Source organism: Mauremys mutica, chromosome 19 (genome assembly GCF_020497125.1).
Source record: "Mauremys mutica isolate MM-2020 ecotype Southern chromosome 19, ASM2049712v1, whole genome shotgun sequence".
Lineage (NCBI taxonomy): Eukaryota > Metazoa > Chordata > Testudines > Geoemydidae > Mauremys > Mauremys mutica.
Window position 1 is genome coordinate 24,332,189 of NC_059090.1, and position 15,404 is coordinate 24,347,592.

The 15,404-nt window shown below is 44.0% G+C and overlaps 1 protein-coding gene and 1 long non-coding RNA gene across 9 annotated transcripts in view; one reads left to right on the forward strand and one right to left on the reverse strand.

Annotated features, from left to right (window-relative positions):
- LOC123352950 overlaps positions 1-15,404 on the forward strand; it is a 45,679-nt gene that overhangs the window by 18,092 nt on the left and 12,183 nt on the right. The gene's annotated exons all lie outside the window — the stretch shown is intronic.
- The window catches only part of EFCAB5 (EF-hand calcium binding domain 5), a 64,279-nt gene that overhangs the window by 17,073 nt on the left and 31,802 nt on the right, over positions 1-15,404 (reverse strand). For all 4 annotated transcript variants that reach the window (XM_044993546.1, XM_044993542.1, XM_044993545.1 and 1 more), the window contains exons 7-13: positions 15,155-15,310; positions 9,746-9,845; positions 8,236-9,450; positions 6,455-6,535; positions 6,253-6,345; positions 4,906-5,120; positions 3,248-3,404 (exon numbers count right to left, since the gene is read on the reverse strand). In XM_044993546.1, coding sequence (XP_044849481.1) covers positions 3,248-3,404; positions 4,906-5,120; positions 6,253-6,345; positions 6,455-6,535; positions 8,236-9,450; positions 9,746-9,845; positions 15,155-15,310 — 2,017 coding nt within the window. The remainder of the gene's footprint in view (positions 1-3,247; positions 3,405-4,905; positions 5,121-6,252; positions 6,346-6,454; positions 6,536-8,235; positions 9,451-9,745; positions 9,846-15,154; positions 15,311-15,404) is intronic.

Sequence of the window (15,404 nt, forward strand, 5' to 3'; positions counted from 1 at the left end):
AGTCATTTGAATTTGCAGGCTAGGATTTTTTTTTGATACACGGAATTCATCTGCTTCTCCCACTACAAGTGCAAATGCTCTTATTCTGATCATCTGTCCTGCACCCTGATCTGAAATTTTGCAGTCCCCCAACAAGTAGAGAGAGAGAGAGAGAGCTGTTTGTCAATAGGCTTCAGTGCCTCAGTTAATTGATAATCAATGAAGTATATGTGGAAGTGTGAAGTTTGCTGCTAGGAGAGTAGTATTTCGTGATCAATACATGTAATGGTTTGTAAAGAACGGCATAATGGAAAATGCTCTGACAAATTATATGCCAGAGCAGGAAGGAAGCCATTCTGATTGCCTCTCAAAGCATCCAAGAGCTTAAGACCCTGATGTTTATGGGAGCTAAGAGTCTGCTCCCTTGGAAGTCAATGAGAATTTTATCATTGATTTCAGCGGAAGCACAGGTAAGCCCTACATGGCTCTGGACCGTTTAGAAATGTTTGCCAGTGACTTATTGGAGCTTCAAAAATGTGCACAATTCTTTTCATGGACCATTTAGGTTTTGTGACAAAATGAATAATGTTTGGGTTTGGGACTTCCCCCCTTTTGCTCCCTTTCTTCCTTCCTCCCCGGCTTTTTTTTTTTTTAAAGGAGAAAAGAGCATAAAGCATAAAGAAATACCCAACAAGCCAAACAATGTTTGATTTGGGTTTTTTTGTGAAAACCCTCCAAATAATTTCTGTCAAAATAGTGTCTCAGAAAAAGCCATTTTTCATCAAAAAATTATTAGACTAAAAATGTTTCAACCAACTGTATGTGCAAGTGGTCACCATGTGGCTTGGGAGAGGGCATCCTAAGGTCTCCTGCACAGACGTGTGACACAAAGGTACTGTAGTACCCCCAGGGCTGGTTCATTCACCTGTAACTAGAGCTACTGGCAGCATCTTTTCCAATGGTGCTTTTTATGGCTCGGGCCTGCCTGCACTAACATCACACTCTCCTCAGTCTAGGCAAACAGAAAACCAATCCCCTGAGCCATGCACCACACTAACCCCTGCTCTTGCATATGTACACACAGGAGGTGTGTCACTCTGGGTCCATGCAGGAGAACTTTACACCGAGCTGTACTATTCCTTCAGCCACTCTGACGGTTGTTTGGGAACTGTCACTAGAATCTGGCTGACATATTCTTTTGGCTGTTGTGCAGTCAGCAGGAGGCAGTGGAGGTATAATGCCAGAATACAGACTAACTGGCAAGGCAGGGACGGTACCAGTGGTGGAGAGTTTCTCATTTGCAGAGAAAAAACTGGTTCAGCTTCTGAAAGAGTGAATCTGCTGTAGAACCGATGGCTTTGGTTGGAATTGCATGACCCTGCACAACTGGACCCTTGTTAGCAGGGATACAATTCAACTAGCCATAAGACACGGGTACAGTAAGTTAAATCAGCCTGTTCCCGTGAATCCTAAAGACCACATCAGTGCTGCTGCCCCCCCCCTTCATGGTGACGCTAGGATTTCTAAGGCCCATGACATTGTTAAGATGAGACACACTTCTCTATCAAGATGAGAATTGACTCTCTAAAGATAGACGTCTCAGGGTATGTCGACACTGCAGTCCAAGGTGTGACATACCCATGCTAGCATGGTTGAAAATAGCAGTGTAGATGAGATGCATGGACTTCAGAGCCATCTGTACAAGCACATTGGGGACCCTGGTTATGTATTCACATTGTTAGCCCATGCTGAAGTCCTGCTGCTGCATCTATGCTGCTATTTTTAGCCATGCTTGCATGGGTAAAGCTAGCACAGGTATGTCCATCCGTGCTGCAATCACACCTCAGACTGCAGTGTAGACATACCCTCAGCCCCTGGGCTTTCCTCCGTGCTGAATGCAACTCAGATCTGCAGCTGGTCTGCAAGGCCACTGCCCTCTTGTACCATGATATCTATGAAAGATCAGCCAGAGGCAGCTGGGGATAGTTTTATATTGCTTAGATGTTGAGTCCCTTTTCCTTCCATCCTGTTTATTTGTAATTTAGAGCGTAAGCTCCTCAAAGCAGGGACTGCATCTCCCTGTATTTCTGTACAGCGCCCTATCAGAGTTTGGGCACCATTGGGTTATAAACAGCAAAAGTTTATATCCCAGCAGGTAAGAGTCTGCTTGGATGGAGTGAGTGCTCCAGGGCAGGGCCACTTCCCCATGGCAGTGTTAAACTGACTGCAATACGCTGACCTACAACATATGTCCTTAGGACCACAGAGATGGCACTCTGCCAACTCTTTGTTATACGGCCCCAGGACAAGGATGTAATTGACTGAGGCATGACAATGCTTCCCACAGCTAGTCTGACATGAGGTGTGGGATGAGGGGATTTGGGAAGGTTGCCAAAATACGCCATATTTAATCATTCTTGTCAGCAATAAGTAGCCTGAACAAATGTAACATGCAGCATTTCAGGAAGAAGCATTGGGAAGGGTGGCTGTCCATGGTGGCACACTAGTCTATGGGGTATCCAAAAAGTTCCACAACCCGCCCCCCTTAATATGATGCTTGGTAGTACTATGGCTTGGTAGCTGCCAGATGGATTCTGAGGGCCTGCTGCACGTTTGTCTGATCCAGCCTGTTTTCCAGGGGACCAACTTTGTTAAGTTAGCCAGAGAAATGAGCTGACTTTGGCCGCTAAAAGCCCCACACAAACCACAACTCCAAATCTCTATTTCTATCACGAGAGCTGAACTCCCTGTGTGGATTCTGAAAGGTCATTTGAGACCTGCAGGGAGCACTGAGTACCACTCCAGAGGCTGGCTGAGGAACACCCATTCACAGCTGTGCACAACAGAAGGCAAGTCGGACCAAGAATGTCAAATGCTCGCCCACAGGACTTCTCTATGGCTACAGTTTTCACATCCAAATCATGGTTACTTACTGCTCATTACAACAGATGCAGAAAAAGGGTATTTCATTACACTGTGAAAGCAGAAAGCTGCCACTTTGACACCAGCACGAAAGGAGCCCAAACTCTCAGGCCATGGATGATTGAAAAGAAAGGACACTTGCTGCCCATCTATAGCCACAAACCTCCATTTCCGCTTCATCTACAGTTCCTTCTGTGTACGATGGCATGTGCAAAAATAGGTAATACATAGTCCTTGCCCCGGCTTCATTAGCACCATCTTTGAACAGCTAGTGACAGCATGTTACATAGCCCTTTTCTCTCACTGTACACCTCCAAACCAGTAGTGGACAGTGCTGTTTTCTTACCCTTTTTCAGAGCCTCTTTTTCCATTCCTTCCTTAAATGTGCCTAGAACAGCATCCACCTCTTTCAGGTCAAGGTACCCAGAGCATTCGTTGTCCCACTGCTCGAAGAGTGCCTCCAGGAGCAGTTTTCTTAGGGCCAAGAGAGCCTCACGGTGAACCTAGGACAGGGAAGAAGCAACAGAGACAGGAAATTATGGGGGAGGGACAGCCCAGTGGTTTGAGCATTGGCCTGATAAACCCAGCATTGCCAGTTCAATCCCTAAGGGGACCATTTAGGGAACGGACATAAAAATCTGTCTGGGGATTGGTCCTGCTTTAAGCAGGGGGTTGGACTAGATACCTCCTGAGGTCCCTTCCAACCCTGATATTCTATGAAAGCTGTAGGGAAAAGCTGGCTTTTGACAATGCTCAGTGCCAACACCCACCCATAGGGGAATTGCAATGGCTGGTTCATCATTTGGACATTTGTCCATTCATGATGGTCACAAAGAGCCTGTCATCAAGGCAGTCACTGTAAAAATGCCATTAAGATCTGCACTAGACGGCAGTCACAAAATCAGGAAGAGATTGGAAAACATACAGAAGTGGCAGCTCAGTTTTAGCAGGCAGAATGAGCTTAGGGTGACCAGATGTCCCAATTTTATAGGGACAGTCCCAATATTTGGGGCTTTGTCTTATATAGGCACCTATTACCCCCCCATCCCATGTCCCGATTTTCACTTGCTGTCTGGTCACCTATGAACTTTAGCTTCTCAAAGGGATTGACTCCCAATGTACATACTAGGAGTCAACGTAAGATCGACCCAGGCAGTTTCACGCCCCAGATATGTCTTTCCAGCCACAGCTGAGTGGCTCTTTGTAAATGACACCACAGTATTTTGCAGTGTTTGCTCTTGCTGTTTGAGTTTGCAAACCGTTGATTCCAGTAGCGCCTTTCACAGTGCAGGGCCTCATGGGGCTGCGTGTGCTACTTGCTGCTTAGAACCAGTTTTTGCGCAGCACCAGATGCTAAACGGCTGGAAATGGAATTCATTGAATGGCAAAGAATGTTGTGTTCAGCATGAGGATGGCAGAGCCGTCAGATCCAATCTCTCACCCAAATTAGGTCAGCAGCACAGAGGGAAATGAGAAAGAAGTCTGAGGAAACTGCAGCTAAAGAGGTAGACATGATGAGAAATGTATCAGCACTTTGCAAAGATATTGGGCAGAGTGGGCTTGTGTGTGAGTTAATATATTTATTCAATAGATGACAAGGTCACTGAACTCCCAGTGGGAGTAACAAGCACACCAGTGCACATGCTCACTATACACACCCTCCCACACACATACGAACACCGGCAAATGCAGTAGTTTAAAACTGCAGGTTTCTTGCTTGCATGGGTTACTCTCTAGAGGTGAGACAACAAAACTGAACATCTTAAGCGATTTTACAGCTGGCTGCACACCTGGTGCCTTACAGAGTCAGGCTGTGTTACAGGCAGCCAACCTGTGGCAGAATTAGCCCAGCATTGTTCTCAGGGCTAATGTGGGGAAAGCTCATGTGAAAACAGAGGGACAAAAACCCTCAACGTAGGAAGGCAAGGGCGTGGGTGATTAGCTCAGCCCCTCTAGCCATTTGTTTGTTTACACAGAACATCAGCAAAGCCTGTCAGCATTTACTTTTTCCAACTGTTTGATTTTTTCCTCTTCAGTCTGTTCATATCCTTCTTTCACAAATGCAACAAGTTTCTTCACAGTTGGCAGAGAGCTGTCGTCACCAACAAACGTCTCCATGAGCTGTACGAACTGGGGTAGGTTGAGGCAAGTCTTGTCAAAGGCACTCATGGCAGTGGAGGCACCATGGGTCTGAATATCTGTCATGAGCATACGCAAGCCTAGAGGGGAGAAAATACATCACCCAGCAGGAAGCCAAATGCTGATCCAAAGCTGTGCATGTGACAGGTGTCAAATCATGGGCTGAATATCGACGGAGTGAACACAGTAAGGGCCCCAGGCCTTGGCCATATATATGCTTAAGGAAAAATACCAATAATATTTCTTCACAGTTGTGCTACAGTCTAATGCGGGAGGAGTCATGTAATGAGGTCAGGTTACACAATACAGTTTTAGCTGAAGTCACTGTTATACAACAAAGGGTGTGCTCCTGACATGCAGTCCAAATACCCCTTGTGGTCTTGGAGACCAAAGGCGCACAATAAGTGACAACAGCTCCTTAGACAATGGGCAAGATCTCCCCCAAACCCACAGGGGAGGGCTAGTTCAGTGGTTTGAGCATTGTCCTGCTAAACCCAAGGTTGTGAGTTCAATCCTTGAGGGGGCCATTTAGTGATCTAGGGCAAAAATCTGTTTGGGGATTAGTCCTGCTTTGAGCAGGGGGTTGGACTAGATACCTTCTGAAGTCCCTTCCAACCCTGATATTCTATGGAACTTGTGAGGTTCTGCAGGTGTGGAATGGGCACCACCATCCACACTACTACCTAGCAGCCATGCTAGGGCCACATGCATTACCATGCAGACCCTGTGGAGATAAAAACTACAGGATCTACCACCTCGGAAGGCCGGACTACCAGTTTCCCTTGCCAAGGTGCCCTATTTAAGCCCAGGAAGTGTGTCCATGCAGTGAAGCAGGCTGCCCTGCAAGCTATAGCAACAGACCTGCCTCTTGGCCACTCCCGACCTCGGCTTGGAACTCAGCTTCTGCCTTTGAACTACAACTCGGATTCCAACCCCTGGCTTCAACACTAGGACTCTGACACTGGCTTTGAACCCTCACTTTGGTACTGGGACTCTGACTCCAGCTACAGACCCTGGCTTTGCTCCTTGAAACTTCAACTACTCTTAGGTTCTGACCTCTGACTGAGGCCCCTGGACTCTGGCACTAGCCCTGACCACTAGGCCTAGCTGTCAAAGCCCCAGTCATGAAGTTTCACAGCAGTGCCATGATTTCAATAGACACTGCCTTTCACATGAGGGCCAAGGTTAACATACAGCACTGTGATCAATTACCTGCAAATCTGGAATTTTCATGGTTCCAGTCCTCCTGAATTTGCTCACCATAGCTGCTATACCTGAAACTTAGGTCAGAAGCCAGAAGGTCACCTGACAGAAAGACAACCATATTATGTAGAGATAAAACATCATTTAAAAACCATTACATTCATAGCATTCTCTAGAAAGAAAAGTCAAAAGTGCTGGGAACTGCTGTCACCTGACCATGGGATCCCATCTATCAACTGGGCTGCGTCTCTAGCTTGTGCCTGGGAAGCTTCTCTTGGTGGATGAGATGGACCTGAAATTTTAAAAAGGAACCATCTATGAACTGGAGATGGTTGAAGCCCAAACTCCATGCAGCCCTACAGGCAGAAATCCATCCGCACCAGCACAACACACCTGTATCACTGGAGCTACTCCTACTATATATACCAGTGGTCCCCAACCTTTTTGTGACCAGTAGCACATTCATGTTTTCAGAAGAGTGTTGTGGGCGCCAACAATTTTTCAAGGCTTATTTTGTATTTGTACATTGAATAATACAAAAAAACATATTTAATATTACATAATATATGAATCCAGAGAGAAGGCAGAGAGAAGCCACGAGGACAGAGAACACTGGCGCCTGCAGCCCCAGAGTACTCTGTCCCCGGCAGGCGCAGGGCTGTGGCTTCTCTCCCCTGCTGGGCACTAGGCGGGCACACATAAATGCCCCGGAGGGCGCCATGGTGCCCATGGGCACCACATTGGGGACCACTGATATATACTTATTTATTTTCAATGTATTAAATTGCCCCCTTAACAAATTCACTGGGTATGTGTCACGTTTCTTAAACCCAGCTCCAAACATCCATTTTAGCAACAGCAGCAAACACGCCTTCACTAAGCAGAATATCTGGACCTCTTGGTCCCACCCCGCCCCAGGGGCAAAGGCCTGGAGAACAGACTTATACCTCTGCCAAATCAACAGGGGAATCACTGCATTGGACCCGTTGTACAGCACGGTGCACGCTTAGTGCACTGTATGAATAATAAATACACACTGTACACGGAGTATTTCCCATGGCTTGGACACCCACCGGTTACATGTGAAGAGCTGTAGGTACCAGTGTCCTGCACGCTCATTTACAGGCCCTTTCAACAAGCTCCACCTGAGATAAGGAATTTGTCATGCAACATTAAATGGGACACAACACAGACCCAGCCCTTGTAGTGCCTGAAACGGTGGAGCACAAGAGGATTGACTAATGGAGCATCAGAGGGGAAGTCTGTCCCAGTATTTGTATTCAACAAAGCGTTTAGCATGGCTTAGTGGGAACCCTGGAATTCCCCAATTGCAGCTTTCCTATAATAAGGGCCCTCATATATAATTGAAAAGTACAATATCCCTTTTAGAAATGTGATGAGAGATTAAAATAAGCACCTTTTACTATCCAATGCCATAATCTATCTCCTTAAGGCTCTTTGTTTCATTTTCCTAATTATTACAACACATTTCTATATTTAATGATATTCCAGAGGAAAAGGAAATGTTAAGATTCTGTCTAGTAGAAAGGCAGTGTTGCTTGAAAAAGCACCATTTTGCTTTCAAATGGCTGTTTAGTGTCTGGAATACATGTCACAGACCGAGCAAGTGCTTGATATTGTCTGAGTGGAATATACTGTAAATCTTGATTGGAAACACCATGCCGAGAAAGTATAAAAGCCTAAGGCCTTGTCTACTCATGAACTTGCACCACTTTAATTTAATGTGTTTTTTAAACCAGTGCAGATTTTTATATAGACGCTCTTATTTGGTTTAAAAGTGTCTATTTCAATTGAGCTTAATCCAATTTTTCTAAATCAAAACAAACTAGCCCCAATCTGAAGTGAGAGTGGCTATTCATATACTTGCACAGGTTTTAGATAAGTTTAAAATCACACCTGTAGTTAAACCAGTGCAATTTTGTGTGTCCCCAGAGCCTAAGATCCAATGTCACATCAGAAAATAGGCTTTACCTGTACTCTGGTCTTGCAAAAGTGTTTGCTCATGTGGAAGGCTTGGTGTGGAGTTCTCAGCCAGCATGTTGGTCTCTGCTTGTAATTCTGATTGACAGCCATGTCCCTCAGAACCACTCTCCTTTTCTTCAGGGGGTTCTTTCCCAAGATCTGCAGTTTCCTCTTTATTCTCTGGTATTAGAGCAGTGACTTTCTCCTCTAATTCAGCTTCCGCTTCTGAGATTATGCCTTCTGCTTCAGGCATTAGTATTGGAACTGCCCCATTCGGCTCTGCAGTCAAATCATGCTCTTCCTGACGGACTTGTGCTTCTGAACCAAGTTCCTTCTCCAAGATTATTTTCTCTTCTTTAGAGTTTGGGGCTAGAATGAGTTCACTCGGCTCTGTAGCCACATTGTGATCTTCTTGGCTGACCCGTTCTTCAGAGCCATGTTCTTTATCTATGTTTATGTTCTCTTGTTTGGGAGCTGCTACTGGAATAGGTTCATTCTGGCTCTCTGGATCTGCAGTATCAATCTGATTCTCTGTGTCCATGTCCTCAGAGGAAGTAGTTTCCTTATTAAGGACTGCAGATCCCTTTCTACTGTCAGATTTGGAGGCCTCTTGACTCTCGTTAACATCACTTGCTTCCGTTTCCAGGAGGGTGTTTGGTGCTTCAGGGTGTGGTGATGAGTCAGTTTCTTCCATCTCTGTATTTACATAGAGTCCTTTCTGGCTGACCTGTCCTTCCAGACCAGGTTTTTCCTCTGAGACTTGATTCTCTTCTCCAGGGGTTGATGCTGAAACAGTCTCATTCAACTCAGCAGTGAAACCTTCTCCCTCTTGATTCACCTGAACTTCAGAACCAGGTTCTGTAGGTGAGACTTTATGCTCTTCTCCAAGGGCAATTATTGGAACAATCTCACTGAGCTCGCCAATTAAACGAGGTTCCTCCTTACTGATCTCATCTGTCCCAGATTCACTCATGGCCTTTTGTTCAAGAGCAACTGCTTGGTCTTGCTCTGCCTCTGGCCCTCCTGGTTCATCTATCAAGATGCAAGTTTCATATGCAGCTTGACCATTAGCAACTAGCATGTTAGAGGATAGACTCCTTCCCTCAGAAACTTCTGTTTGATACAATGCAAATATTTGGCAGGATTCCGCAGAAGCTATCCGTCCATCATCAAAGTCTCCCCAGAACTCAGTAAGCTCTATCTCTTGCAATTCAATTATTGGCCCTAATATAGAAAAGTAGTTGTTTAGCTGATAGTTTGCATTGTTTTTATGATTGCTAACTGGAGGTGAAGTAGAATGTAAAAGAGTGAGAAAATGGGGAAAAGTACTTCCTAGTGAACATAGAATTCCCTGAAAGTACTGTACTACCAGTGCATACACACTCAGAAACCCAAAGCTTAGCTTTGGAGATGGGGCTTTTGCAAATTGGGCAGATTCTTTACTTCTAGAAGAATTTTTCTTGTTATGAATTTTTAAATATGAATTTTTAAATATGTTCCAACTACCCATTGTACTTACATTGTCTTGGATTACAGAATCTCCTCCTAGCAATCACTGAGCTGCTGTCATAGAAGTCTTCCAGTAAGGCCAGTGTCCTCTGCTTGTCCAAGAGGCCACCCTAGACATAACAGTGACAGTCAATGGTTAAAGATAGTTTCTTTAGTTCTCGTTTTTCGCATCAAAACTTACCACAGACGCATCTGGTGTGATCTGTGAAAGCTGAGTGCTACCTCTATGTGAAATGTAGTCCTTGGCAGTGGTCCAGATCCTCAGAAGTATTTAGGCACCTAACTCTCACTGATTTCAATGGAAGTCAGTTGACTATCTATCTTTGAGGACCCAGGCTTATGTGTCATAAATCCCACTTGTACCCTCAAGGTGAAATCCTGGTTCCACCAAAGTCAATTTGATTTTGCTGGAGCCAGGATTTCATCTACAGGGCTTAAGTGGGACATACAGGGTGTATGTTTTCTTATATGCACATGCTATCAGATATTCATATTCCCCACAAAACAGGGCTGGCTAATTTTATGACTGATAATAGCACAAGTTCTACATGTGAAGATGAAAGTAATTCCATCTTATGCTTCAAGGTCATGATTGCCTGGAGGGGGGGCACAGAGGAATTTTCTCCTCTAGATACAGCATTGTGCAACAGTAGTGGCTACATACATTATGAGTGGTTCGGTTTTGCCCCCTCCGTCACCTCCTTTAAGCCATCAGGTATTGGCACTACCAGAGCAAAGAGCTACACAAGGGTGTGAGCTGCTGTGGCAAGCCCCTACATTCCTTTTCGAAGGCGCACATGTTCTTGATAATGTCATGATAGATATAAGCAGTTCTGATGCTCTAGCAAGCAGAAGAGCAGTTTCCTGGTGGATTTCTGGCACAGTGACTAGCATTCATATCACCCACTGTGGTTCTGTGTATGTGTGCATATTTTTTAAGCTTGTTTTTTAGAAAAGCTGCTCCTACGCTTAAGAACTGCTGCTTGTCTTGAACAGGTTGGGACTCTCACTCTGGCCTTGCAGAGACACATCCTGGAAGTAATGATGGACCTCTGAGAGCCAGGGAGAAGCAGACCTCAGTGCTCTGTGACATGCAGGGTGGCGTTAACATCCTTACTGCTCAGAGACAGGGGAAGGGGATAGCAAAGGCAGGAAAAAGATGAGGCAATTGGTAATTTCCAATTAGGAAATTGTGATTTAAAAAAAGTAAAGCAACCCCAAGGAATTGGAGCTCTTCCATTTTAATAATGAGTTAATGTTGTCATTATTTAACGGTTCTCACCTTCATAATCTCCTTCCCATTAGTGTAATATAGTGTTTGTTCAGATCATAAATTACTTAAATCTACTATTTGTGGCAACCAGTTTCACATTTGAATTATAGATTTCCTTCCAAGGTTTTGCTCCCAGAGTAAAAATTGCCAAGTGTAAAATTCACTAAGATGTTAATTCTGTGTCAATCTTTTCATGCCTTTAAACTGAAGAAATAAACAACGTTTGCTATTGTATTCTGGAAGTGAGCCCAAGATGGGTGATGGGTAGCCTCGGTGTTTGTAATCTAAAAGCAAAAGTGGTGAGATTCTGTGGCCTGTATTGTGCAGGAGGTCAGACTAGATGATCATAATGGTTCCTTCTGACCTTAAAGTCTATGAGTCTATGAGAGGGAATGAGAGGACTCAGAAATGAGCAGGAGCTGTCCATACTGGACTACAGTCAGTAGCTCCCCAAAGGGTCTGAAAATCAAAAAGAGTTGGATAATTGGAGATGCAGAAGAAAAAGGCTCCCAGGAGGAGGAGGTAATGCTGAAAATTTAGGAACCAAGTAAATTATATTCTTTATTACTTTAACACCTTTCATCCTGATGGATTCAAAGTACTTCACAAACTCTAAGCATACAGCAGCACTGAAATTCAGCCACCTCTAGGGTGGAGGGCACCGCACTGTGCAACAGTGGGGAGGGAGAGGTAGAACTGTGGCCAAGCAGACCTCAGCAAACCCCACCTATCAGCAAGGGTGACAAAGGTGCTTTAATAGCTATAAAGAGCAGACAGAACCTGTTGTTTTATTTCTCAGCCTCTTGTAACTCAGTTCCTGCCAGTCAGAAGCGCTGGGACATCCAGCTATATTTCAGCTGCATCCTATCTCTTAAATTTATCATATTAACAGTTTATTTTCAAGTCCCTTCCTCCTCTTGACAGTCGAGTACAGTCACCTTGTTTCCCAAGAAAATATCATGCTTTTTATGTAGTTTGCTTTTATATTTAATATCCCAGATCTAATTCTGCATCTCCTTAACATCAACCCAAACGCAAAACTGTCAGCGCCTATTTCTGAAGATATTACCCCATCACTGGTGGAATGCTTGGATATTCAACTGCGTATTCCCATTACACCCCCTTCTTTTCACTTTAAATTCTTTCACCTGTTGCCCATCACAATCACTTGAAAGTTTCTCTGACAGTTGTCAGCACCAATGCAAACTTTCATTTTCTCCAAAAAGTAATTACAATTAATGAAGTACTTTCTTTTAGAGAAAATGAAGATGAAGTTCGTGGTTACAGATGCTTTTTGCCAAGTAAACTAAATTATGGGGACAAATACAAAGATGTTGCCAACAGTTTGGTCTGGCTGAGAATAAATGCCTTTTGATGCTATGAAAAACTGTAGAGGCACAAAATATTTAAGTGTGGAAAGAAATGACTGGACATGGACTGGGGATGGATTTCCATCTTGCTTTAAATGTGATGTAAACTCCTGGATTCATATGGCTTTATCAGACCACCATCAGGCTCACGGTTATCATGGGACAAGGATCCCTTACAATTCCATTTGCAGGTTTACAATAGTATAAGGTTGGGAGAAAGGATGGGGGAAGGGTTATACTAGGAAAATCATGTCAATGCTTCTCACAACCAGTTATAATAGCATTATAACGGGCTCTTCAATTTCCTTGCAATAGTATTCTCCGTGAAAAACATGTTTTATCAGTCTGGTGTATGAATTTGGGGTGATGACAGATTCCAGCCTGCTATCCTGGAACACTGAGTCCTTCACTGATCTGCAGAGAAGGTTCAGTACACCATAAATAGCACCAGGGCAGCTGTCCTCATACTGCCTCACAAAATATGCTTTTACCTGGCATAGTGGGACTACTCCTAGCAGGGAGAAGAATTCATTCAGGCTTCCTGGCTCATTCAGCCCTTGGCCTGTCTGCTGGGATTGGCAACAAAGGGACCAATTAGTGCCAACCACAGTGGTGTTTTCTTGTGGGAACTGGACTGAGACACCCTAATTCATTTCACCCAGCCACCACATGGTGACAACCCTGAGTTACTTCCAGCAAAGGCTCTATAACCCATTGCCAAATCCCCAAGCTGTACACGCCAGCATCTCTGATCAGTGAAAGATCAGCAGTTACATTTTGATTATTCTGCACTGTGTGTAGGAGATGTGTATAATGTGACAACCAAAATATCCTTGATGCTGCCCAGGACACCATTACCAGGATGATTAAGGGTAAGGAAATCTGTGTTCTTTTTCTGTCTGAAGAGGAATCAGATAACTTGTCAGGTGTGCAGTATTTTGAAAAGTAATCTGTTACTCTAATCAGTTACTTTTGAAGATCCTGGGCAGAAAATGCTCGGCAAATTCATGCAGATACAGTTCCAATGTCAAATTGAACTGTGCTAAACACACCTAGGCACAGTGAGGCCATGAGCTTTACATCCAAAGTGTCTTTTCCTTGATGGGGATTTGAGTAGAGTTTTAGTTCTATTCTGACATTATTCTGGGATGCGATTATGTAGCTAGCCTAGCTATTCCAGGGGGTTCTTGCTGAGCTGACATCCTCACGGATGTACATTTTTAAAATCATAATAATGATTGTGTGGATTCCTTGTAATCAGACTATAGCTTAAATACTTCTCTCCGTTTTGTATCCCTTTATGGCCCTAATTGTAAATAACTGAGACAGAGAACACCACTCACCCCTGCAAAATGGGAATAATTACCTGCCACCAAACAAATGCAAATTAAGAAATGGAAAGAACTAGCTTGCTGTGCTTCACAAAATGACTAGCACAGGTGATTGATCACACTCAGAAAGTCAGAGGTCTCATGGATTACTTACCCCTCTGATCTCCACCATGGGTACCGTATAGCACAGACTGACTATAGCCCTGGGAGGGCAACCATGTCAGATCCAAGAGAAGTGAAATAACTACAGGTTTTAAACTAAATGTGGTGAGCAAGTCTACCTAAGCTGATTTCAAGAGCAGCCATGTTTTTACTGTGATTATTTTTCTCCACCCAAAGACTGGTGTTCATGCGGGTAGCTGTCCTCTCTTCTCATTTGATTCTAGCATTAATGATCCTTTTCTGAGATGTCATTGTTATCAGAGGCAGAGAGATGGGGATTACTAAACTACAATGTAAAATGTGTGATATCATCCCTTCTCTCACCTCTCTGTGCTCGTATGTGCAGTATTCCGCCACACTCACCCAGCAAAGAATGAGAGGAGAGGGGACTCCTTGAAAATGCAGAGAAATAAGACTGTCTGTGTTCTCCTCTGTCTAAGAAAATACCTTTTTGATCTTCCTGATGGGGATTAGGAATTTAAATATCTTCTGGTTGAGATGGAGACACATCACTTTTCTGACCCTTGAACTGAGATAAAGGCTTGCCTCACATTCTCTAAAACAGTGTAGTTGTAGCCATGTCAGTCCCAGGATATTCGAGAGACATGGTGGGGGAGGTAATATCTTTCAACAGAAGTTGGTCCAATAAAAGATATTACCTCACCCACCTTCTCTCTCTAATTCTCTAAAATTGTTGCTGCTAAAATGTGCTCTGTAATGCTATTCTTTTAGAGATAATGGCCTAATTAGAATTATATTATAGAGCAGTTAATTCATTCTGGGTAGGCTTGCAATGAACATCAGCAGAGGGGTGATGAATGGAATACACAACACAGGTAAGAGGGGTAAATGCAAGATTATGGAGACATGATTTTGACTGTTGTTATGTCTATGGGTATGTTTGCACATCAATAAAAAACCTGCTGCCTCAGACCCCAGGCCAATTGACTTGTGAAAGGGGTGGGTCTCAGTGCCTAGGTTTCAGACCGAGCATCAACTCCACAATTTTTAGTCCCGGAGCCCAAATCCTGCAAGCCTGAGTCAACGGATCCAGGCTCTGAGACTCAGTGCTGCAGGTCTTTCATTGCAGGGTAGACATGCCCTATATAAAAAGTATCAACCCATTTCGCTTTGCAACAACTGCTCTCTTCCAAAATAAGTGAATTAATACCAAGAGCTTGGAGCCACTGACTAGGAATGAAAAAAAAGCAATTACATGAATGAGAGATACCGGATCAGAAACATGCCACTGTCAAATATGTGGTGAGGGTTTCTTTTCCTACCTTTCCGTGGTCACAGTCCAGGAAGAGGTCAGTAAACATCTGCCGCCAGATGTCATGTCTTATTATATCTCGGAAGTCATCAGCACACTGGCAGAGGTGCTTCAGAAATTCCTGGAACAGGTCACTTGTAAAGGTTTTGATGTGAGAATGGACATACTGTGGAAGAAAAGAAGAGGTAGAAATGTTTAATTTTTTTTCCAATATTCCCTTTTTGTATATACTTTTTTAATTGTTCTGCATATGGGGGACA